General features: G+C 38.8%; 1 protein-coding gene across 6 annotated transcripts in view; it reads right to left on the bottom strand.

Annotated features, from left to right (window-relative positions):
- Positions 1-6404: 6404 nt before the first annotated feature.
- Positions 6405-17991, bottom strand: part of GCC2 (GRIP and coiled-coil domain containing 2) — a 137659-nt gene continuing 126072 nt past the window's right edge. For 3 of the 6 annotated variants that reach the window (XM_066268570.1, XM_066268573.1, XM_066268574.1), the window contains one exon: positions 6417-8473. In XM_066268570.1, the coding sequence (XP_066124667.1) occupies positions 8403-8473 (71 nt within the window). In that variant the 3' untranslated portion in view covers positions 6417-8402. Of the gene's footprint in view, positions 8474-17991 lie in introns of all 6 variants that reach the window. The other 3 variants (XM_066268571.1, XM_066268572.1, XM_066268575.1) reach the window with 3 other exon arrangements.

Below are 17991 nucleotides of genomic sequence, written 5' to 3'. Positions count from 1 at the left end.
TGCAGGAGAAACTCTCACAAGTTCAAGAAGCACAGAGAACTCCACTAAAGAGAAACCCAAAGAAACCTACACCAAGACACATCATAATTAAAATACCAAACCTAAGTGATAAAGAGAAAATATTAAAAGTTGCTAGAGAAAAAAAGGCTATCACCTACAAAGGAGCCCCCATACGGATGACATCAGACTTCTCAACAGAAACACTTGAGGCCAGAAGGGAATGACAAGAAATATTCAAAGTAAAGCAGAACAAGAACCTACAACCAAGACTACTTTATCCAGCAAAGCTATCATTTAAAATTGAAGGAGAAATAAAAAGCTTCCCAGACAAAAAAAAAAAAAAAAACTCAAGGAATTCATTACAACCAAACCAATGCGATAGGAAATGTTAAGGGGCATGGTATAAACAGATCAAAGTGGGAAAAGAGGAATACAGCTTTAAGGAATAAAATGGCAATAAACAACTATATATCAATAATAACCTTAAACATAAATGGATTAAATGATCCAATGAAAAGACATAGCATAGCTGCATGGATAAGAAAACAGGATCCGTACATATGCTGTCTACAAGAGACACACCTTAAAACAAAAGATGCACATAGACTGAAGGTAAAAGGATGAAAAAAACATTTCATGCAAATGGAAATGAAAAAAAAGCTGGAGTAGCAATACTTATATCAGACAAAATAGACTTTAAAACAAAGAATATAGTAAGAGATGAAGAAGGCCACTACATAATGCTAAAGGGAGCAATCCAACAGGAAGATATAACTATTATAAATATCTACGCACTATATAGGAGCACCTAAATATATAAAGCAGACTTTGATGGATATAAAGGGCAAGATCAATAGCAATACTATAATAATAGGGAATTTTAATACCCCACTAACATCACTAGATAGAACCTCAAGAAAGAAAATTAACAAAGAAACAGCAGACTTAAAGGACACACTAGATCAACTCGATTTAATAGATATCTTCAGAACCTTTCACCCTAAAGCAGCAGAGTATACATTCTTTTCAAGTGCTCATGGTGCATTCTCTAGGATAGACCACATGTTAGGGCCCAAAAGTGGTCTCAACAAATTTAAGAAGATTGAAATCAGGCCCTGGCCGGTTGGCTCAGCGGTAGAGTGTCAGCCTGGCGTGCGGGGGACCCGGGTTCGATTCCTGGCCAGGGCACATAGGAGAAGCGCCCGTTTGCTTCTCCACCCCCCCTCCTTCCTCTCTGTCTCTCTCTTCCCCTCCCGCAGCCAAGGTTCCATTGGAGCAAAGATGGCCCAGGTGCTGGGGATGGCTCCTTGGCCTCTGCCCCAGGTGCTAGAGTGGCTCTGGTCGCGGCAGAGCGATGCCCTGGAAGGGCAGAGCATCACCCCCTGGTAGGCAGAGCGTCGCCCCTGGTGGGCGTGCCGGGTGGATCCGGTCGGGCACATGCGGGAGTCTGTCTGTCTGTCTCTCCCCGTTTCCAGCTTCAGAAAAATACAAAAAAAAAAAAGGAAGATTGAAATCATATCAAGCACTTTCTCTGATCACAATGGCATGAAACTAGAAATCAACCACAACAGAAAAGCTCAAAAATTCTCAAACACATGGAAACTAAATAGCAGGTTGTTAAATAACAAATGGATTAAGAATGAGATCAAAGAAGAAATAAAAAAATTCCTGGAAGTGAATGATAATGAGCATAAAACAACTCAAAATTTATGGGACACAGCAAAAGCACTACTGAGAGAGAAGTTCATAGCACTACAGGCACACTTTAAGATGCTAAAAAAAGCTCAGATAAACAACTTACCCTACATCTAAAAGAACCAAAAAAAGAACAGCAAGTAAAGCCCAAATGTAGTAGAAGGAAGGAAATAATAAAGATCAAGCAGAAACAAATGACATAGAGGCTAAAGAAACAATACAGAGGATCAATGAAACTAGGAGCTGGTTCTTTGAAAAGGTAAACAAGATGGATGAACCTTTAACTAGACTCACCAAGAAAAAAAAGAGAGGACTCAAATAAAATTAGAAATGAGAGTAGAGAAATAACAACTGACACAACAGAAATACAAAATATACAAAAACACTACAAAAAACTGTATGCCAAAAAACTAGACAACCTAGATGAAATGGACAAATTCCTTGAAACATACAATCTTCCAAAAATCAATCTGGAAGAATCAGAAAACCTAAACAGACCGATTACACCAAATGAGATCAAAACAGTTATCAAAAAACTCCCAACAAAGAAAAGTCCGGGGCCCAATGGCTTCACTAGTGAATTCTACCAAATATTCAAAGACGAACTAACTCCTATCTTTCTCAATCTACTTCAATAAATTCAAGAGGAAGGAAGACGTCCAAGCTCCTTTTATGAGGCGAGCATAATTCTGATTCTAAAACCAGGCAAAGACAACACAAAGAAAAAAAAACTATAGGCCAATATCCCTGATGAATATAGATGCTAAAATCCTCAACAAAATATTAGCAAACCAAATCCAACAATAATGGTAAAAATCACACACCATGATCAAGTGGGATGTATTCTGGGGAGGCAAGGCTGGTACAATATTCACAAATCAATCAATGTGATTCATCACATAAACAAAAGGAAGAAGAAAAACAACATGATAATTCAATAGATGCAGAAAAAGCATTTGATAAATCCAGCACCCATTCATAATCAAAACTCTCAACAGCCCTGGCCAGTTGGCTCAGCGGTAGAGCGTCAGCCTGGCGTGCGGGGGGACCCGGGTTTGATTCCCGGCCAGGGCACATAGGAGAAGGACCCATTTGCTTCTCCACCCCCCCCTTCCTCTCTGTCTCTCTCTTCCCCTCCTGCAGCCAAGGCTCCATTGGAGCAAAGATGGCCCGGGCACTGGGATGGCTCCTTGGCCTTTGCCCCAGGTGCTAGAGTGGCTCTGGTCGCAGCAGAACGACCCCCCGGAGCGGCAGAGCATCGCCCCCTGGTGGGCAGAGCGTCGTGCCAGGTGGATCCCGGTTGGGCGCATGCGGGAGTCTGTCTGACTGTCTCTCCCCGTTTCCAGCTTCAGAAAAATACAAAAAAATAAAAAACTCTCAACAAAGTGGGAATACAGGGAACATACCTCAACATAATAAAAGCCATCTATGACAAACCCACAGCCAACATCATACTCAATGGGCAAAAATTAAAAGAAATCCCCTTAAGATCAGGAACAAGGCAGGGGTGCCCCCTTTCACCACTCTTATTCAACATAGTCCTGGAAGTCCTAGCCACAGCAATCAGACAAGAAGAAGAAATAAAAGGCATTCAAGTTGGAAATGAAGAAGTAAAGCTATCATTATTTGCAGATGATATGATATTGTATATAGAAAACCCTAAAGTCCCAGTCAAAAAACTATTGGACCTGATAAATGAATTCAGCAAAGTGGCAGGATATAAAATTAATACTCAGAAATCAGAGCCATTTTTATACACCAACAATGAAAAGTCAGAAAGAGAAATTAAGGAAACAATCCCCTTCACTATTACAACCAAAAAAATAAAGTACCAAGGAGACTAAAGACTTGTACTCGGAAAATTATAAAACATTGATAAATGAAATCAGTGAAGATACAAACAAGTGGAAGCATATACCGTAGTCATGGTTAGGAAGAATAAACATCACTAAAATTTCTATACTACCCAAAGAAATCTATCAATTCAATGCAATACCAATTAAAATACCAATGACATACTTTAAAGATATAGATCACATATTCCAAAAATTTATATGGAACCAAAAGAGAACACGAATCGCCTCAGTAACCTTAAAAAAGAGTAAAGGGGGAGGTATCACACTTCCTGATATCAAGCTATACTACAAGGCCATTGTACTCAAAACAGCCTGGTACTGGCATAAGAACAGGCACATAAATCAATGGAACAGAACAGAGAACGCAGAAATAAACCCACAGCTCTATGGACAACTGATATTTGACAAAGGAGGTAAGGAACTAAAATGGAGTAAAGACAGCCTCTTCAACAAATGGTGTTGGGAAAATTGGACAACAACCTGCAAAAAAATGAAACTAGACCACCAACTTACACCATTCACAAAAATAAACTCAAAATGGATAAAAAACTTAAATGTAAGCCGTGAAACCATAAGCATCTTAGAAGAAAACATAGGCAGTAAGCTCTCCGACATCTCTCGCAGCGATATATTTGCTGATTTATCTCCACGGGCATGTGAAATAAAAGACAAGATAAACAAATGGGACTATATCAAACTAAAAAGCTTTTGCACAGCCAAAGACAATAAGAACAGAATAAAAAGACAACTACACAATGGGAGAATATATTTGACAGTACGTCTGATAAGGGGTTAATAACCAAAATTTATAAAGAACTTCCAAATCTTAACACCAGAAAGACAAACAATCCAATCAAAAAATGGGCAAAACAAATGAGTAGACACTTCTCCAAAGAGGATATACAGATGGCCAACAGGCATATGAAAAAAATGCTCAACATCACTAATCATTAGAGAAATGCAAATTAAAACCACAATGAGATATCACCTCACACCAGTCAGAATGGTGCTCATCAACAAAACAACACAGAATAAGTAAGTGCTGACGAGGATGTGGAGAAAAGGGAACCCTCCTGCACTGGTGGTAGGAATGCAGACTGGTGCAGGCTCTGTGGAAAACAGTATGGAGATTCCTCAAAAAATTGAAAATCGAACTGCCTTTTACCCAGCTATCCCACTTTTAGGAATATACCCCAAGAACACCATGGAACTGTTCCAGAAGGAGAAATGCACCCCCATGTTTATGGCAGCATTGTTCACAATAGCAAAGATCTGGAAACAGCCCAAGTGTCCATCAGAGGACGAGTGGATTAAAAAGCTTTGGTACATATATACTATGGAATACTACTCAGCCATAAGAAATGATGACATCGGATCACGTACAACATGGATGGACCTTGATAACATTATACGGAGTGAAATAAGTAAATCAGAAAAAACTAAGAACTATATGAACCCATAAATAGATGGGACATAAAAATGAGAGTCAGAGACACGGACAAGAATGTGATGGTAACAGGGGGTGGGGTAGAGGTGTGGGGAGGGGGCGAGCAAGGAGAGGGAGAGGGCATGAAGAAAACCAGATAGAAGGTGACAGAAGACAATTTGACTTTGGGTGAGGGGTATGCAGCATAATCAAATGTCAAAATAATCTGGAGATGTTTTCTCGGAACATATGTACCCTGATTTATCAATGTCACTCCATTAAAATTAATAAAAATAACATTTAAAAATTTTTAAAAAGAAGACATTGCACCTCAGTCTCTGGGGTTAGAAGCAGTATTGAAGGCTCTTGGAATTCTCACCCCACATTTCTGTTTCCTCTGCTTGTCTGTGTAGCCTTCTTGACACTCTGTTGGTGGGCTTTCTCTGCTTATTCCAGATCTCCTGCATTTACATGGCACAATGCCAGTTATAAAGATGCTGACTTGACTCTGTAGTCCCAAATCCACATTCCTGAGATAAGTTAATTAATTTGACTTGGGTTTAGGATCTGTATCTGGTTCAGTTGATTATGGTTGGCCTTCCTGCACTTTGTATGGTGGTAGGGTAAAATTCCCAGAGAAGAGACAGCAATGGAGGGGCGTGTTGTCATCTTAAAGGTTAGGCAAACAGCTAGAAAGGTAACCACTACATGGGTTCAGAGCCCATCCTCAAAGGGAAACTTGGACTGTCACCTCCATTATCGAAACTACAATCTTATTTCCTCACCATGTTCAGTGTTCTTTTCACACAAAAATTTTAAGTAATAATTTGATTTTTCCCATGTAATCTGTTCTGGATGCAGGTAAAAAAGATTTCCCTTCTATAAATATAACTTATACATAAAGAATCAAATAATTTTTTAACACTCATGGGGGAAAATTAGTTCAAAGATAACTGCAAAGTTATCAGGTTGTTTTCCTTGTATTTATTTTAAAGCAATAGCTGATTTTCAGATACCAAAGGAAAATAGAATAGCTTAATTATATGGTATGAGAACTTGTTTTGTGAGCTGTGTCATTCACCCAGTACCAAAATTATGTCTTTATGGAAAACATAACACTCCTCATCAATTCTACATATTTCCAGCTACATAATCAACTAACATGGGGTTTAAAAAGAAAACGAGGCACTGTGGGCCTCTAGCAAGCCTCAGCTTTGCTAGTATGAAGTTTGGCCATACTTCTGACAAAGCTTGGGTAAAAGAAAATAATTCCCAAAGTTTGTTTAAAGAAGTATAATTCGCCTGGCCTGTGGTGGCAAAGTGGATAAAGAGTCGACCTGGAATGCTGAGGTCACCAGTTCAAAACCCCGGGCTTGCCAGGTCAAGGCACATATGGGAGTTGATGCTTTTTGCTCCTCCCCGCCCCTCTCTAAAATGAATTAAAAAAAAATTTTTTTTCCCCTCGATCTTATACTATTTGGAGGGTAAGCAAAGCTCACCCAGTACAAGAGATGCCTTACATTCCAGAGACGCTGAAACCTGTGGTACCAAAGAAAGGCTAAGGAAGGCGGCAGTGCCAAAGGAATGGCTGTCAGGCATGGCAGGCACCACGGTCCACGACCATGTACTGGAAGGTCAATCTCTGTGTCTCAAGCATCTGATACTGTAGATCCAAACTGTGTAAAGACAGCAGTAAAGGAACTTTGAGTTTTCAATTCATAAACTAATTCAAAACCTCAAAAGACAGTATCTAAAAGAGTAGGAATAAAAATATATAAACATATTTGATACATATACTAAAATAATCATATTTCCTTTCCTTGCTAAAACCATGAAAGAGTATTCCTTTAGTAATCAAAGTAATAATTTTTAATCATGCACAAAGGTATTTTTGTTATTACATTCATAAGTAGAAACTATATTTCAAAAACAGTTAACAGACTTCAAAAGGCCTAGACTTAAAGAGAAAGTGAAATATATTTAAATACTATTACAGTTTCATTGTGTGTTGCTGGCATACTTATCTCCATAGTTTATAAAGTAAAAAAATTAAACTTTTAAAGTCAGCTCTGAAATAGATGCATTTTCATTAATCCATTCACTAGTTAGGTCTGTTCTTCTAAAACAGGAGAAAAGACAGACATAGGAGATATTTTTTAAAGATCAAACTCAACATGTCAGCAGCAAATTAAATTGAAGTTAATGTTCTGAGTAGTCAAAGTACAGTCAGTTCACCAGCTAAGACTGAAAATTAGAATATAAATTTAAAAGCTTAAAAGAGACCTTCATAGAACATACTATATGGCAATTTAAATATTAAAAACAGAATTCCCAAATTTATAATTTAAGAACATAATTTTGATCTATTAACAAAATATATTCAGAGGCATCAAAGGCAAGTCATACCACCATCCAGTTATTCATAAGAACTGTGGAAATGTAACATTCATTTCTAAGTTCCCTTCAAATGGAAAACACAGAATGACATTATCTTCTGAAACATGGGAAGCACCAGTTTCAGATTTAGATAAAATGCTGAGTGACACAGTCAGTGTACTGATATATTTTTATTTGGGGAGATGGAGAAAATTCTCAAAATAGGCTCACAGCTTACAAGGAGGTAAGCCACAAGAGTTTTAGAGAGACACCACAAGACCAGCCCAGGTAAGGTGGCAGTTCTAGCTCCTCAGTCAGTGCACACCAGAACACTAGGCTGTGACAGCACAGTGAACTCTTAGATAACTTACAGTACTTGACAGAGAAGAAGGAAGAGTTCACTTTGAAGTAACATAAATTGTATTTTAACTTAGTCTCATAATTAACTGTTGCATATTTAACTTACAGTCCCTTAATAAACATTTTCCTTCATGTCCTAATTAACAAATTTAACAATTTATAACTAATAAAAATCTGCAAATCTAATCTTGCAATAAATATTCTTGCAACATTATCTTAAAAACCTTAGTTCCAGTTGATATGGTACCAAAATTTAGTTTAATTTCAAGATTCACAGTACTGCCCAGAAGTAGTCAGGTACTGAGGTTCCAGACAGAGGAGTGAATGCATTCCTGGGTTCTCACCGGGCAGCGCGTGGGGGAGCTCACAGACATAGGCTAGATGGCATCCCTGAACAGGCTGTCATACTTTTACTTCAAGCTGAGACCTCTTAAGTACAGGGGTGGGCAAAAGCAGGTTTACAGCTGTGAGTACGCAACACATAGTTTATTCTTGTATGACTTATTTGCATTACAACTGTTAACCTACTTTGTCTACCCCTGTATTTGTGACATCTGTATGTACAAATACATATAGGTGTGTGTGTGTGTGTGTGTGTGTGTGTATACACACTGTTTGATGAAGGAATGACAGCAATATATGTGAACCATTTGTGCCAGGTTGCAGTTGGTTAATAATGTTCTTTCCATCTATCTAAGTCCAGACCAGCTATGCAGATAGGATGCCCATCCAGTGGAACGGGAAGCATTTTCTTCCTCACCTTTGGGGAGTTAAAAAAAAAAAGTATTAATCTTCTCATACCATACTTTGATGTTATGAAACTTTCTGTTCTTTAAATTTCAGTATTTACTATCTTCCAATAATTCCAAAATAAAGTCTCCAGCACAACTAAGTACTATTGAAAATAAAACAGAAGCCTTTCATAACTTAGAACATGAAACCAATTTAATTTATGGTAAACCTCAAAACTAATCCAAAAACAAATGTTTTTTAATCACTCAAGAATCAGGCTTATTGAAGTATGACTTACAGTAAAATTCAATCTTTTAGGTGTAGCACCTCCCCCAACAAGGTATATCGCACATCCACCACCTCAAAGTCCCCTGGGGCCAATTTTCAACTGCCCCCCCACAACTCCCCCTCCTCACAACCACTTATTTGTTTTCTGTTCTCATAGTGTACTTCTCAGAAATTCATATAAGCAGAACCACATTGTATATAGTCTTCTGAATCCCAGTGCCTTCACTTGCAAATTGCATTCGAGAACCATCCACCAGCAGTTCATTTTTTACTGCTAAGTAGTATTCCTCCATGTGTCTGTACCAGTTTGCTTATTCCTCTACCACTGAAGGATAGCTGAGTTGTTTCCAGTTTTCAGCAATTCAAAGTAAAACTTCCATAACACATTGTTCACAGATTTTTAATTTTAAAAATTTGAGAATTCATATGATATAAATTCACCCTTTTAAAGTACATAATTCAGTGGCTTTTAATATGGTATTAGATTTTTGTTTTTTGTGTATGCAGTCATCTTTTTCTTTTTTTTTAATTTTCATTAATTTATTGTGTTAACATGGATTCAAGTATCCCCCTCACCCCCACTCCCATGCCTCCCATTATACCCCCTTTGTCCCCCTTCCCTTAAACCCCTAATTCCCTCTGTGATTTGCTGTCCTGTTATCTGTATCTCTGTGTTATGTATATATAATTTCACTAATCCCTTCACTTTCTCTGATCCCATCCCCTCATCCCCTTCCCTCTGACAGCTGTCCCTCTGCTCCCTGTGACCCTCCCTCTGCCTCTATTCCATTCCTCAGTTCACCTTGTTCATCCAATTCCACATATAAGTGAGATCATATGATATTTGTCTTTCTCTGCCTGGCTTATTTCACTTAGCATAATAATCTTCAGGTCCATCCATGCCATCGCAAAAGGTAAGATTTCCTTCTTTTTCACGGCCCCATAGTTTTCTATTGTGTATATGTACGATCGCTTATTAATCCACTCGTCCACTGATGGACATTTGGGCTGTTTCTAGATCTTCACTATTGTAAATAATGCTGCCATAAACATGGGGGTGCATTTCTCCTTTTGAATCAGTGATTTTTTATTCTTGGGATATATTCCTAAAAGTGGATTGGCTGGGTCAAAAAGCAGTTCTATTTTTAATTTTTTGAACAAATGCCATACCGTTCTCCACGGTGGCTGCACAAGTCTGCATTCCCACCAGCAGAGCAGGAGCATCCCACACATTCGCCAGCATTTGTGTATCGATTTGTTAATAAGCGCCATTCTGATAGGTGTGAGTTGGTGAGGTGGTAGCTCATTGTGGCTTTAATTTGCATTTTTTTCCTTTTTCTTTCTTTTTTTTTTTTTTTTACAGAGGCAGAGAGAGAGTCAGAGAGAGGGATACACAGGGACAGACAGACAGGAACGAAGAGAGATAAGAAGCATCAATCATCAGTTTTTCTTTGCAAGACCTTAGTTGTTCATTATTGCTTTCTCATATGTGCCTTGACTGTGGGGCTACAGCAGACCAAATAACCCCTTGCTCGAGCCAGTGACCTTGGGTCCAAGCTGGTGAGCTTTTGCTCAAACCAGATGAGCCCGCGCTCAAGCTGGCGACCTCGGGGTCTCGAACCTGGGTACTCTGCATCCCAGTCTGAAGCTCTATCCACTGCGCCACCCCTTGGTCAGGCTACTTTGCATTTCTGATCATTAGTGACATTGAAATATTTTTGATATTCCTATTGGCCATCTGTATGTTCTCTTTGGAGAACTGTCTATTCAGATTTTTTGCCCATTTTTAAATTGAATTGTTTACCTTACTGGTGTTGAGTTTTACAAGTTCTTTATAAATTTTGGTTACTAACCCCTTATCAGATATAATGGTGAATATGTTCTCCCATTGTGTAGGTTGTCTTTTTATTTTGTTAACAGTGTCTTTTGCTGTGCAAAAGACTTTTAGTTTGCTATAGTCCCATTTGTTTATCTTGTCCTTTATTTCACTTGACCATGGAGATAAATTGGCAAAAATATTGCTATGAGAGATATCGGGGAGTTTACTGAGTTTTCTTCCAAGATGCCCATGGTTTTGTGATTTACATTTAAGTCTCTTACCCATTTTGAGTTTATTTTTGTGAGTGGTACAAGTTGGTGGTATAGTTTCATTTTTTTGCATGTACCTGTCCAATTTTCCCATCACCATTTATTTATTAAAGAGACTGTCTTGAGATGACGTCAGAGTAATGGCGGGGTAGGAAGCGATACCGATAAATCTCCCCCAAAACTCAACAAGATCTTCAACCAGAAACAGAAAAACCTATCCTTGGAGCCTCCAGATGTTTCGCAATACACCCAAAGGTATGATCGAGCGAAAAATTGGCTAAATATATAACCAAACCCCGAAGGAAATAGGGAGTGAGAAATGCTCCACCTTCCTCACTAACCTAAACAGGGCGGTTTTCACTGAAAACTGAGAATATAGAAACTAAGGCGGGCAAAGGGGGTGAATAGATCCAGGCCGCGGCACAAACGGCCGAACCAAGCTGTGGCACGGAGATCCAAGCCGAGGAAAAACTGTTCCTGTGACAACCTAGGCAATACAGCTAACACTCGCGCCAAACCCAGACAAAGAAAGACAAGCGGGGCAGCCATTTTACCTGATCACCTGGTCGGCGTGTGCAGATAGTGGGCGAGAGATTCCTTCCAAAGCCCCGGGAGGGTGCGCCCATGTTACTCCACAGACAGGCAGAGTCAGAGGCCTTTGTGTGGGCCGAAAGCCTCCGGGACGCCCCAGTGCCCTGGGAGAGCCGCACACGGGGAGGGAGCGAGAGCTAATTCCAACACTGGAACTTTTCAGTGCGGGCGGGAGGTTTCACTCAGAGAGCAAGACTCCGGCCTCACATCCTGGTCTGCACGCACGGAGAGTGGGCAGGAGACTCCTCCCAGCACCTCGGGAGTGGGAGCCCGTGTTGTCCCACGGAGGGGCAGAGTTGGGGGCCTTTGTGTGGGCCGAGGATGGAGTCTCAGGCCGCCCCAGCGCCTTGAAAAAGCCGCACACAGGGAGGGAGCGAGAGCCAATTCCAACTGCGGGCGGGGGGGTTTCACTCAGAGGGCGAGACTTCCGGTCTAACATCATGGTCTACGCATGCAGATAGTGAACGAGAGTTTCCTCCAAGCGTCCCAGGAGTGGGTGCCCGCCTGTGTTACCGGACAGAGTGGCAGAGCCAGAGGTCTTTGAGTGGGCGGAAGCCCCAGCTGATTATGCTAGCGGCTCTGACTGACTGAGCCTTACCCAGAGTCCTGTGCTGAGTGGGAATAGAGTGGGGAGTTGCCAGCTCTTTGAGCCTCTTACTATCCAGGCAGAGGCAGCAGCAACCCCATAGCTGGATTCTCAGGCTACTAATTGAGGAAGGAAAGACTAGGAGAGAGGCTCCAGGAACACGGACTCTCTCACTGTCGGAGCCTATAAATGCTAATGAGCCTCGACTGCCAATGAGACTGAAGCACAATACATGACATCGCCATAGAGACTTATCAACTGCAAACCTCTACCTGAGCGTGCCAAAGGGGCAGAACCCGGGGTACAGAGTCGCCGACCAGGAAGAGGGAGAGAAAAGAAAAAGCAAGAAGATAACCTCTCAAAATCAAGAAGAATCCGCAGACTTTATAACCTATCCCATTTTATTATATTTGTTCGTTTGTTTCTCTTATCTTCATCCTTGATTTTTTTTTTCCCTCCTCCAATTTGGTCGTTTAACTCTCTACCGGTCTTACTCTCTCTTGAACTACACTACCTATAAGTGTTACATCTCCCATTATCTTTTCTTTCCTCTTCTTGAACTACACTCTCCTTGAACTACACTACCTATAAGTGTTACATCTCCCATTATCTTTTTTTTCCTCTTCCTTTCTCTCTATGAGGGTTGCACTCCAAAAACCTTAACAATCTCTCTCTCTCCTCTTTTTTCTTTATTCTTCCTTTAGTGGTTCCCTCTTTTGTTTCTCTATCTTTTCTCCCTCTATATTAGTTTCTTCCTTTCTCCTTTACGTCTCCTCTCATTCAAACCTCATTAACGAACAAATTATTTTATCTGGGACTCAAACTTATGTTTGTGGCATTTTGGGGGGTTTTTACTTCACCTTTTTAACTCACTAGCAGTGCTGCCATCCCTGGCTCTCCCTCCATTTGATCAAGCTCTTGTTCCATTAAATACAACAGAAATTTTTTAATTTGTCCTCCCATTTTCCTGTTTCCCTCTTACTCCTCTCTCATAACTCTTAGTCAACCAACACCTAAACGCAAATCATTTTATTCTTGATCCAAATTTTTTCATTATTTGCTTTTTGTGGGTCCATAACCCCTTTTTTTATTTTTTTATTTTATTTTTTATTATTTTTTTTCTTGCCCCTTTATTACTTTTCCCCAATTCAGGCCCTCCATTACAGGCATTGTTTGTTCTATTAAATACAATATAATTCACAGTTCACCACAAGATTTTCTCAAGAAAGAGGGGAGAGGAGAGGAGAAGAAAAAAGGAGGGGGGAGAATAATTTCTTTTTTTTTAATTTTTATTGTTTTATTTTTCATTATTTCATTATTAATTTTTTAAAAAACAACTTTTTTCAATTTTTTATTTTTTTAACTTTATTTTTTATGAAATCTCATTAATACTATCAACAAAAACACCCTCAGATGCCATTAAGGAAGAGAAAATCAAATATCATGGATACAAAAGAAAGAGAAGTAACACAGATAGATGAGGAAAAATCTATGGAGAAAAAATTTAATATATTGGAAACCTTGGAGCTAAATGACAGAGAATTCAAGATAGAAATCCTAAAAATACTCAGAGATATACAAGAAAACACAGAAAGGCAATTGAGGGAGCTCAGAAAACAACTCAATAAACACAAAGAATATATGTCCAAGGAAATTGAAACTATAAAAACAAATCAAACAGAGATGAAAAACTCAATTCACGAGCTGAAAAACGAGGTAACAAGCTTGGCTAATAAAACAGGCCAGAAAGAAGAGAGGATTAGTGAAATAGAAGACAAGCAACTTGAGGCACAACAGAGAGAAGAAGAGACTCAAAAATTTAAAAAAATGAGATAGCCCTACAAGATTATCTGACTCCATCAGAAAGAATAACATAAGAATAATAGGTATATCAGAGGGAGAAGAGAGAGAAAATGGAATGGAGAATATACTCAAACAAATAATAGATGAGAACTTAGCAAGCCTGTGGAAAGAACTAAAGCCTCAAATTCATGAAGCAAACAGAACTCCGAGTTTTCTGAACCCCAATAAACCTACTCCAAGGCACATCATAATGAAATTGGCACAAACCAATGGCAAAGAAAAAATTCTCAAGGCAGCCAGGGAAAAGAAGAATACAACATATAAAGGAAGGCCCATTAGATTATTGTCAGATTTCTCAGCAGAAACTCTACAAGCTAGAAGAGAGTGGACCCCAATATTTAAAGTCCTGAAAGAGAGGAACTTTCAGCCACGAATACTATACCCATCAAAACTATCCTTCAAATATGAAGGAGAAATAAAAACATTCACAGATACAGAAAAGATGAGGGAATTTATCATCAGAAAACCCCCACTCCAGGAATTACTAAAGGGGGTTCTCCAATCAGATACAAAGAACAAATAAAAATAAAGCCACAAGTAAAAGCTCCAAGAAGAACACAATAAAACCAAATTTAAACTGTGACAACAACCAAAAGAAAGGGGGTAGAGGATGGAGATTAACAGTAGCAAAGGACGATGGAGTGCAAAAGTACTCACAAAATAGTTCGCTACAATGAACAGGGTAAGAACCCTTTTCATTACTTAAAGGTAACCACCATTGAAAAAACCACCACAGAAGCACATGAGATAAAAAAGATAGCAACAGAGGAAAGATGTATGGAATACAACCAAATAAAAACAAAAGATAGAAAAACGAAAGAGAAGGATCAAACAAGACACAAAACTAACAGAAAGCAATCTATAAAATGGCAATAACGAACTCACAAGTGTCAATAATTACACTAAATGTAAACGGATTAAACTCACCAATAAAAAGACACAGAGTAGCAGAATGGATTAAAAAAGAAAATCCAACTGTATGCTGCCTACAGGAAACTCATCTAAGTAAAAAGGATAAAAACAAATTCAAAGTGAAAGGCTAGAAAACAATACTCCAAGCAAATAACATCCAAAAAAAAGAAGGCATAGCAGTACTCATATCTCATAATGCTTTCTACAAGACAGGAAAAGTACTCAGAGACAAAAATGGCCATTTCATAATGGCTAAGGGGACACTGAATCAAGAAGACATAACAATTCTTAATATATATGCACCAAACCAAGGAGCACCAAAATATATAAGACAGCTACTTATTGACCTTAAAACAAAAACTGACAAAAATACAATCATACTTGGAGACCTCAATACACCGCTGACGGCTCTAGATCGGTCATCCAAACAGAGAATCAACAAAGACATAGTGGCCTTAAACAAAACACTAGAGCACCTGGATATGATAGACATCTACAGGACATTTCATCCCAAAGTGACTGAGTATACATTTTTCTCCAGTGTACATGGATCATTGTCAAGAATTGACCATATGTTGGGCCACAAAAAGAACATCAGCAAATTCAGAAAAATCGAAGTTGTATCAAGCATATTTTCTGATCATAAAGCCTTGAAATTAGAATTCAACAGCAAAAAGGAGGAAAAAAATCCAACAAAAATGTGGAAACTAAACAACATACTTTTAAAAAATGAATGGGTCAAAGAAGAAATAAGTGCAGAGATCAAAAGATATATACAGACTAATGAAAAAGACAATACGACATATCAGAATCTATGGGATGCAGCAAAAGCAGTGATAAGAGGGAAGTTCATATCACTTCAGGCATATATGAACAAACAAGAGAGAGCCAAAGTGAACCACTTAACTTCACACCTTAAGGAACTAGAAAAAGAACAAAAAAAACCCCAAAACCAGCCAAAGAAAGGAGATAATAAAAATCAGAGCAGAAATAAATGAAATAGGCCCTGGCCGGTTGGCTCAGCGGTAGAGCGTCAGCCTGGTGTGCGGGGGACCTGGGTTCGATTCCCGGCCAGGGCACATAGGAGAAGCGCCCATTTGCTTCTCCACCCACCACCCCCTCTTTCCTCTCTGTCTCTCTCTTCCCCTCCCGCAGCCAAGGCTCCATTGGAGCAAAGATGGCCCAGGCGCTGGGGTGGCTCCTTGGCCTCTGCCCCAGGCGCTAGAGTGGCTCTGGTCGCCGCAGAGCAACGCCCCGGAGGGGCAGAGCATCGCCCCCTGGTGGGCAGAGCGTTACCCCTGGTGGGCATGCCGGGTGGATCCCGGTCGGGCGCATGCGGGAGTCTGTCTGACTGTCTCTCCCCGTTTCCAGCTTCAGAAGAAATAAATAAATAAATAAATAAATAAATAAATAAATAAATAAATAAATGAAATAGAGAACAGTAAAACTATAGAAAAAATTAATAGAACAAAGAGCTGGTTCTTTGAAAAGATCAAGAAAATTGACAAACCCTTGGCAAGACTTACCAAGGAAAAAAGAGAAAGAACTCATATAAACAAAATCCAAAATGAAAGAGGAGAAATCACCACGGACACCGTAGATATACAAAGAATTATTGTAGAATACTATGAAAAACTTTATGCCACTAAATTCAACAATCTAGAAGAAATGGATAAATTCCTAGAACAATACAATCTTCCTAGACTGAGTCAAGAAGAAGCAGAAAGCCTAAACAGACTTATTAGTAGAGAAGAAATAGAAAAAACCATTAAAAACCTCCCCAAAAATAAAAGTCCAGGCCCTGACGGCTATACCAGCGAATTTTATCAAACATTCAAAGAAGACTTGGTTCCTATTCTACTCAAAGTCTTCCAAAAAATTGAAGAAGCAGCAATACTTCCAAACACATTTTATGAGGCCAACATAACCCTCATACCAAAACCAGGCAAGGATGGCACAAAAAAAGAAAACTACAGAACAATATCTCTAATGAATACAGATGCTAAAATACTAAACAAAATACTAGCAAATCGAATACAACAACATATTAAAAAAAATAATACATCATGATCAAGTGGGATTCATCCCAGAATCTCAAGGATGGTTCAACATACATAAAACGGTTAACGTAATACAACATATCAACAAAACAAAGAACAAAAACCAGATGACCTTATCAATAGACGCAGAAAAGGCTTTCGATAAAATACAACACAATTTTATGTTTAAGACTCTCAACAAAATGGGTATAGAAGGAAAATATCTCAACATGATAAAGGCCATATATAATAAACCATCAGCTAACATCATATTAAATGGCACTAAACTGAAGGCTTTCCCCCTTAAATCAGGAACAAGACAGGGTTTTCCACTCTCTCCACTCTTATTTAATGTGGTACTAGAGGTTCTAGCCAGAGCAATCAGACAAGACAAAGAAATAAAAGGCATCCATATCGGAAAAGAAGAAGTAAAGGTATCACTTTTTGCAGATGATATGATCCTATACATCAAAAACCCCAAAGAATCCACAAAAAGACTACTAGAAACAATAGGCCAATACAGTAAGGTCGCAGGATACAAAATTAACATACAGAAGTCAATAGCCTTTCTATATGCCAACAATGAAACAACTGAGAAGGAACTCAAAAGAATAATCCCCTTCACAATTGCAACAAAAAAAATAAAATACTTAGGAATAAACATAACAAAGAATGTAAAGGACTTATATAATGAAAACTATAAACCATTGTTAAGAGAAATCGAGAAAGATATAATGAGATGGAAGAATATTCCTTGTTCTTGGTTAGGAAGAATAAATATAATCAAGATGGCTATATTACCCAAAGCAATATACAAATTTAATGCAATTCCCATCAAAATTCCAATGACATTTTTTAAAGAAACAGAGCAAAAAATCATCAGATTTATATGGAACTATAACAAAACCCTGAATAGCCAAAGCAATCCTAAGGAAAAAGAATGAAGCTGGGGGCATTACAACACCTGACTTCAAACTATATTATAGGGCCACGACAATCAAAACAGCATGGTATTGGCAGAAAAATAGACACTCAGACCAATGGAACAGAATAGAAAGTCCAGAAATAAAACCACATATATATAGTCAAATAATTTTTGATAAAGGGGCCAAGAACATTCAATGGAGAAAAGAAAGCCTCTTCAATAAATGGTGCTGGGAAAACTGGAAAGCCACATGC

This window comes from Saccopteryx bilineata, chromosome 3, assembly GCF_036850765.1.
Source record: "Saccopteryx bilineata isolate mSacBil1 chromosome 3, mSacBil1_pri_phased_curated, whole genome shotgun sequence".
In the NCBI taxonomy this organism is placed as follows: domain Eukaryota; kingdom Metazoa; phylum Chordata; class Mammalia; order Chiroptera; family Emballonuridae; genus Saccopteryx; species Saccopteryx bilineata.
The sequence above is the reverse complement of the archived record's forward strand: the minus strand, read 5'-3'. Positions and strand labels throughout refer to the sequence as shown.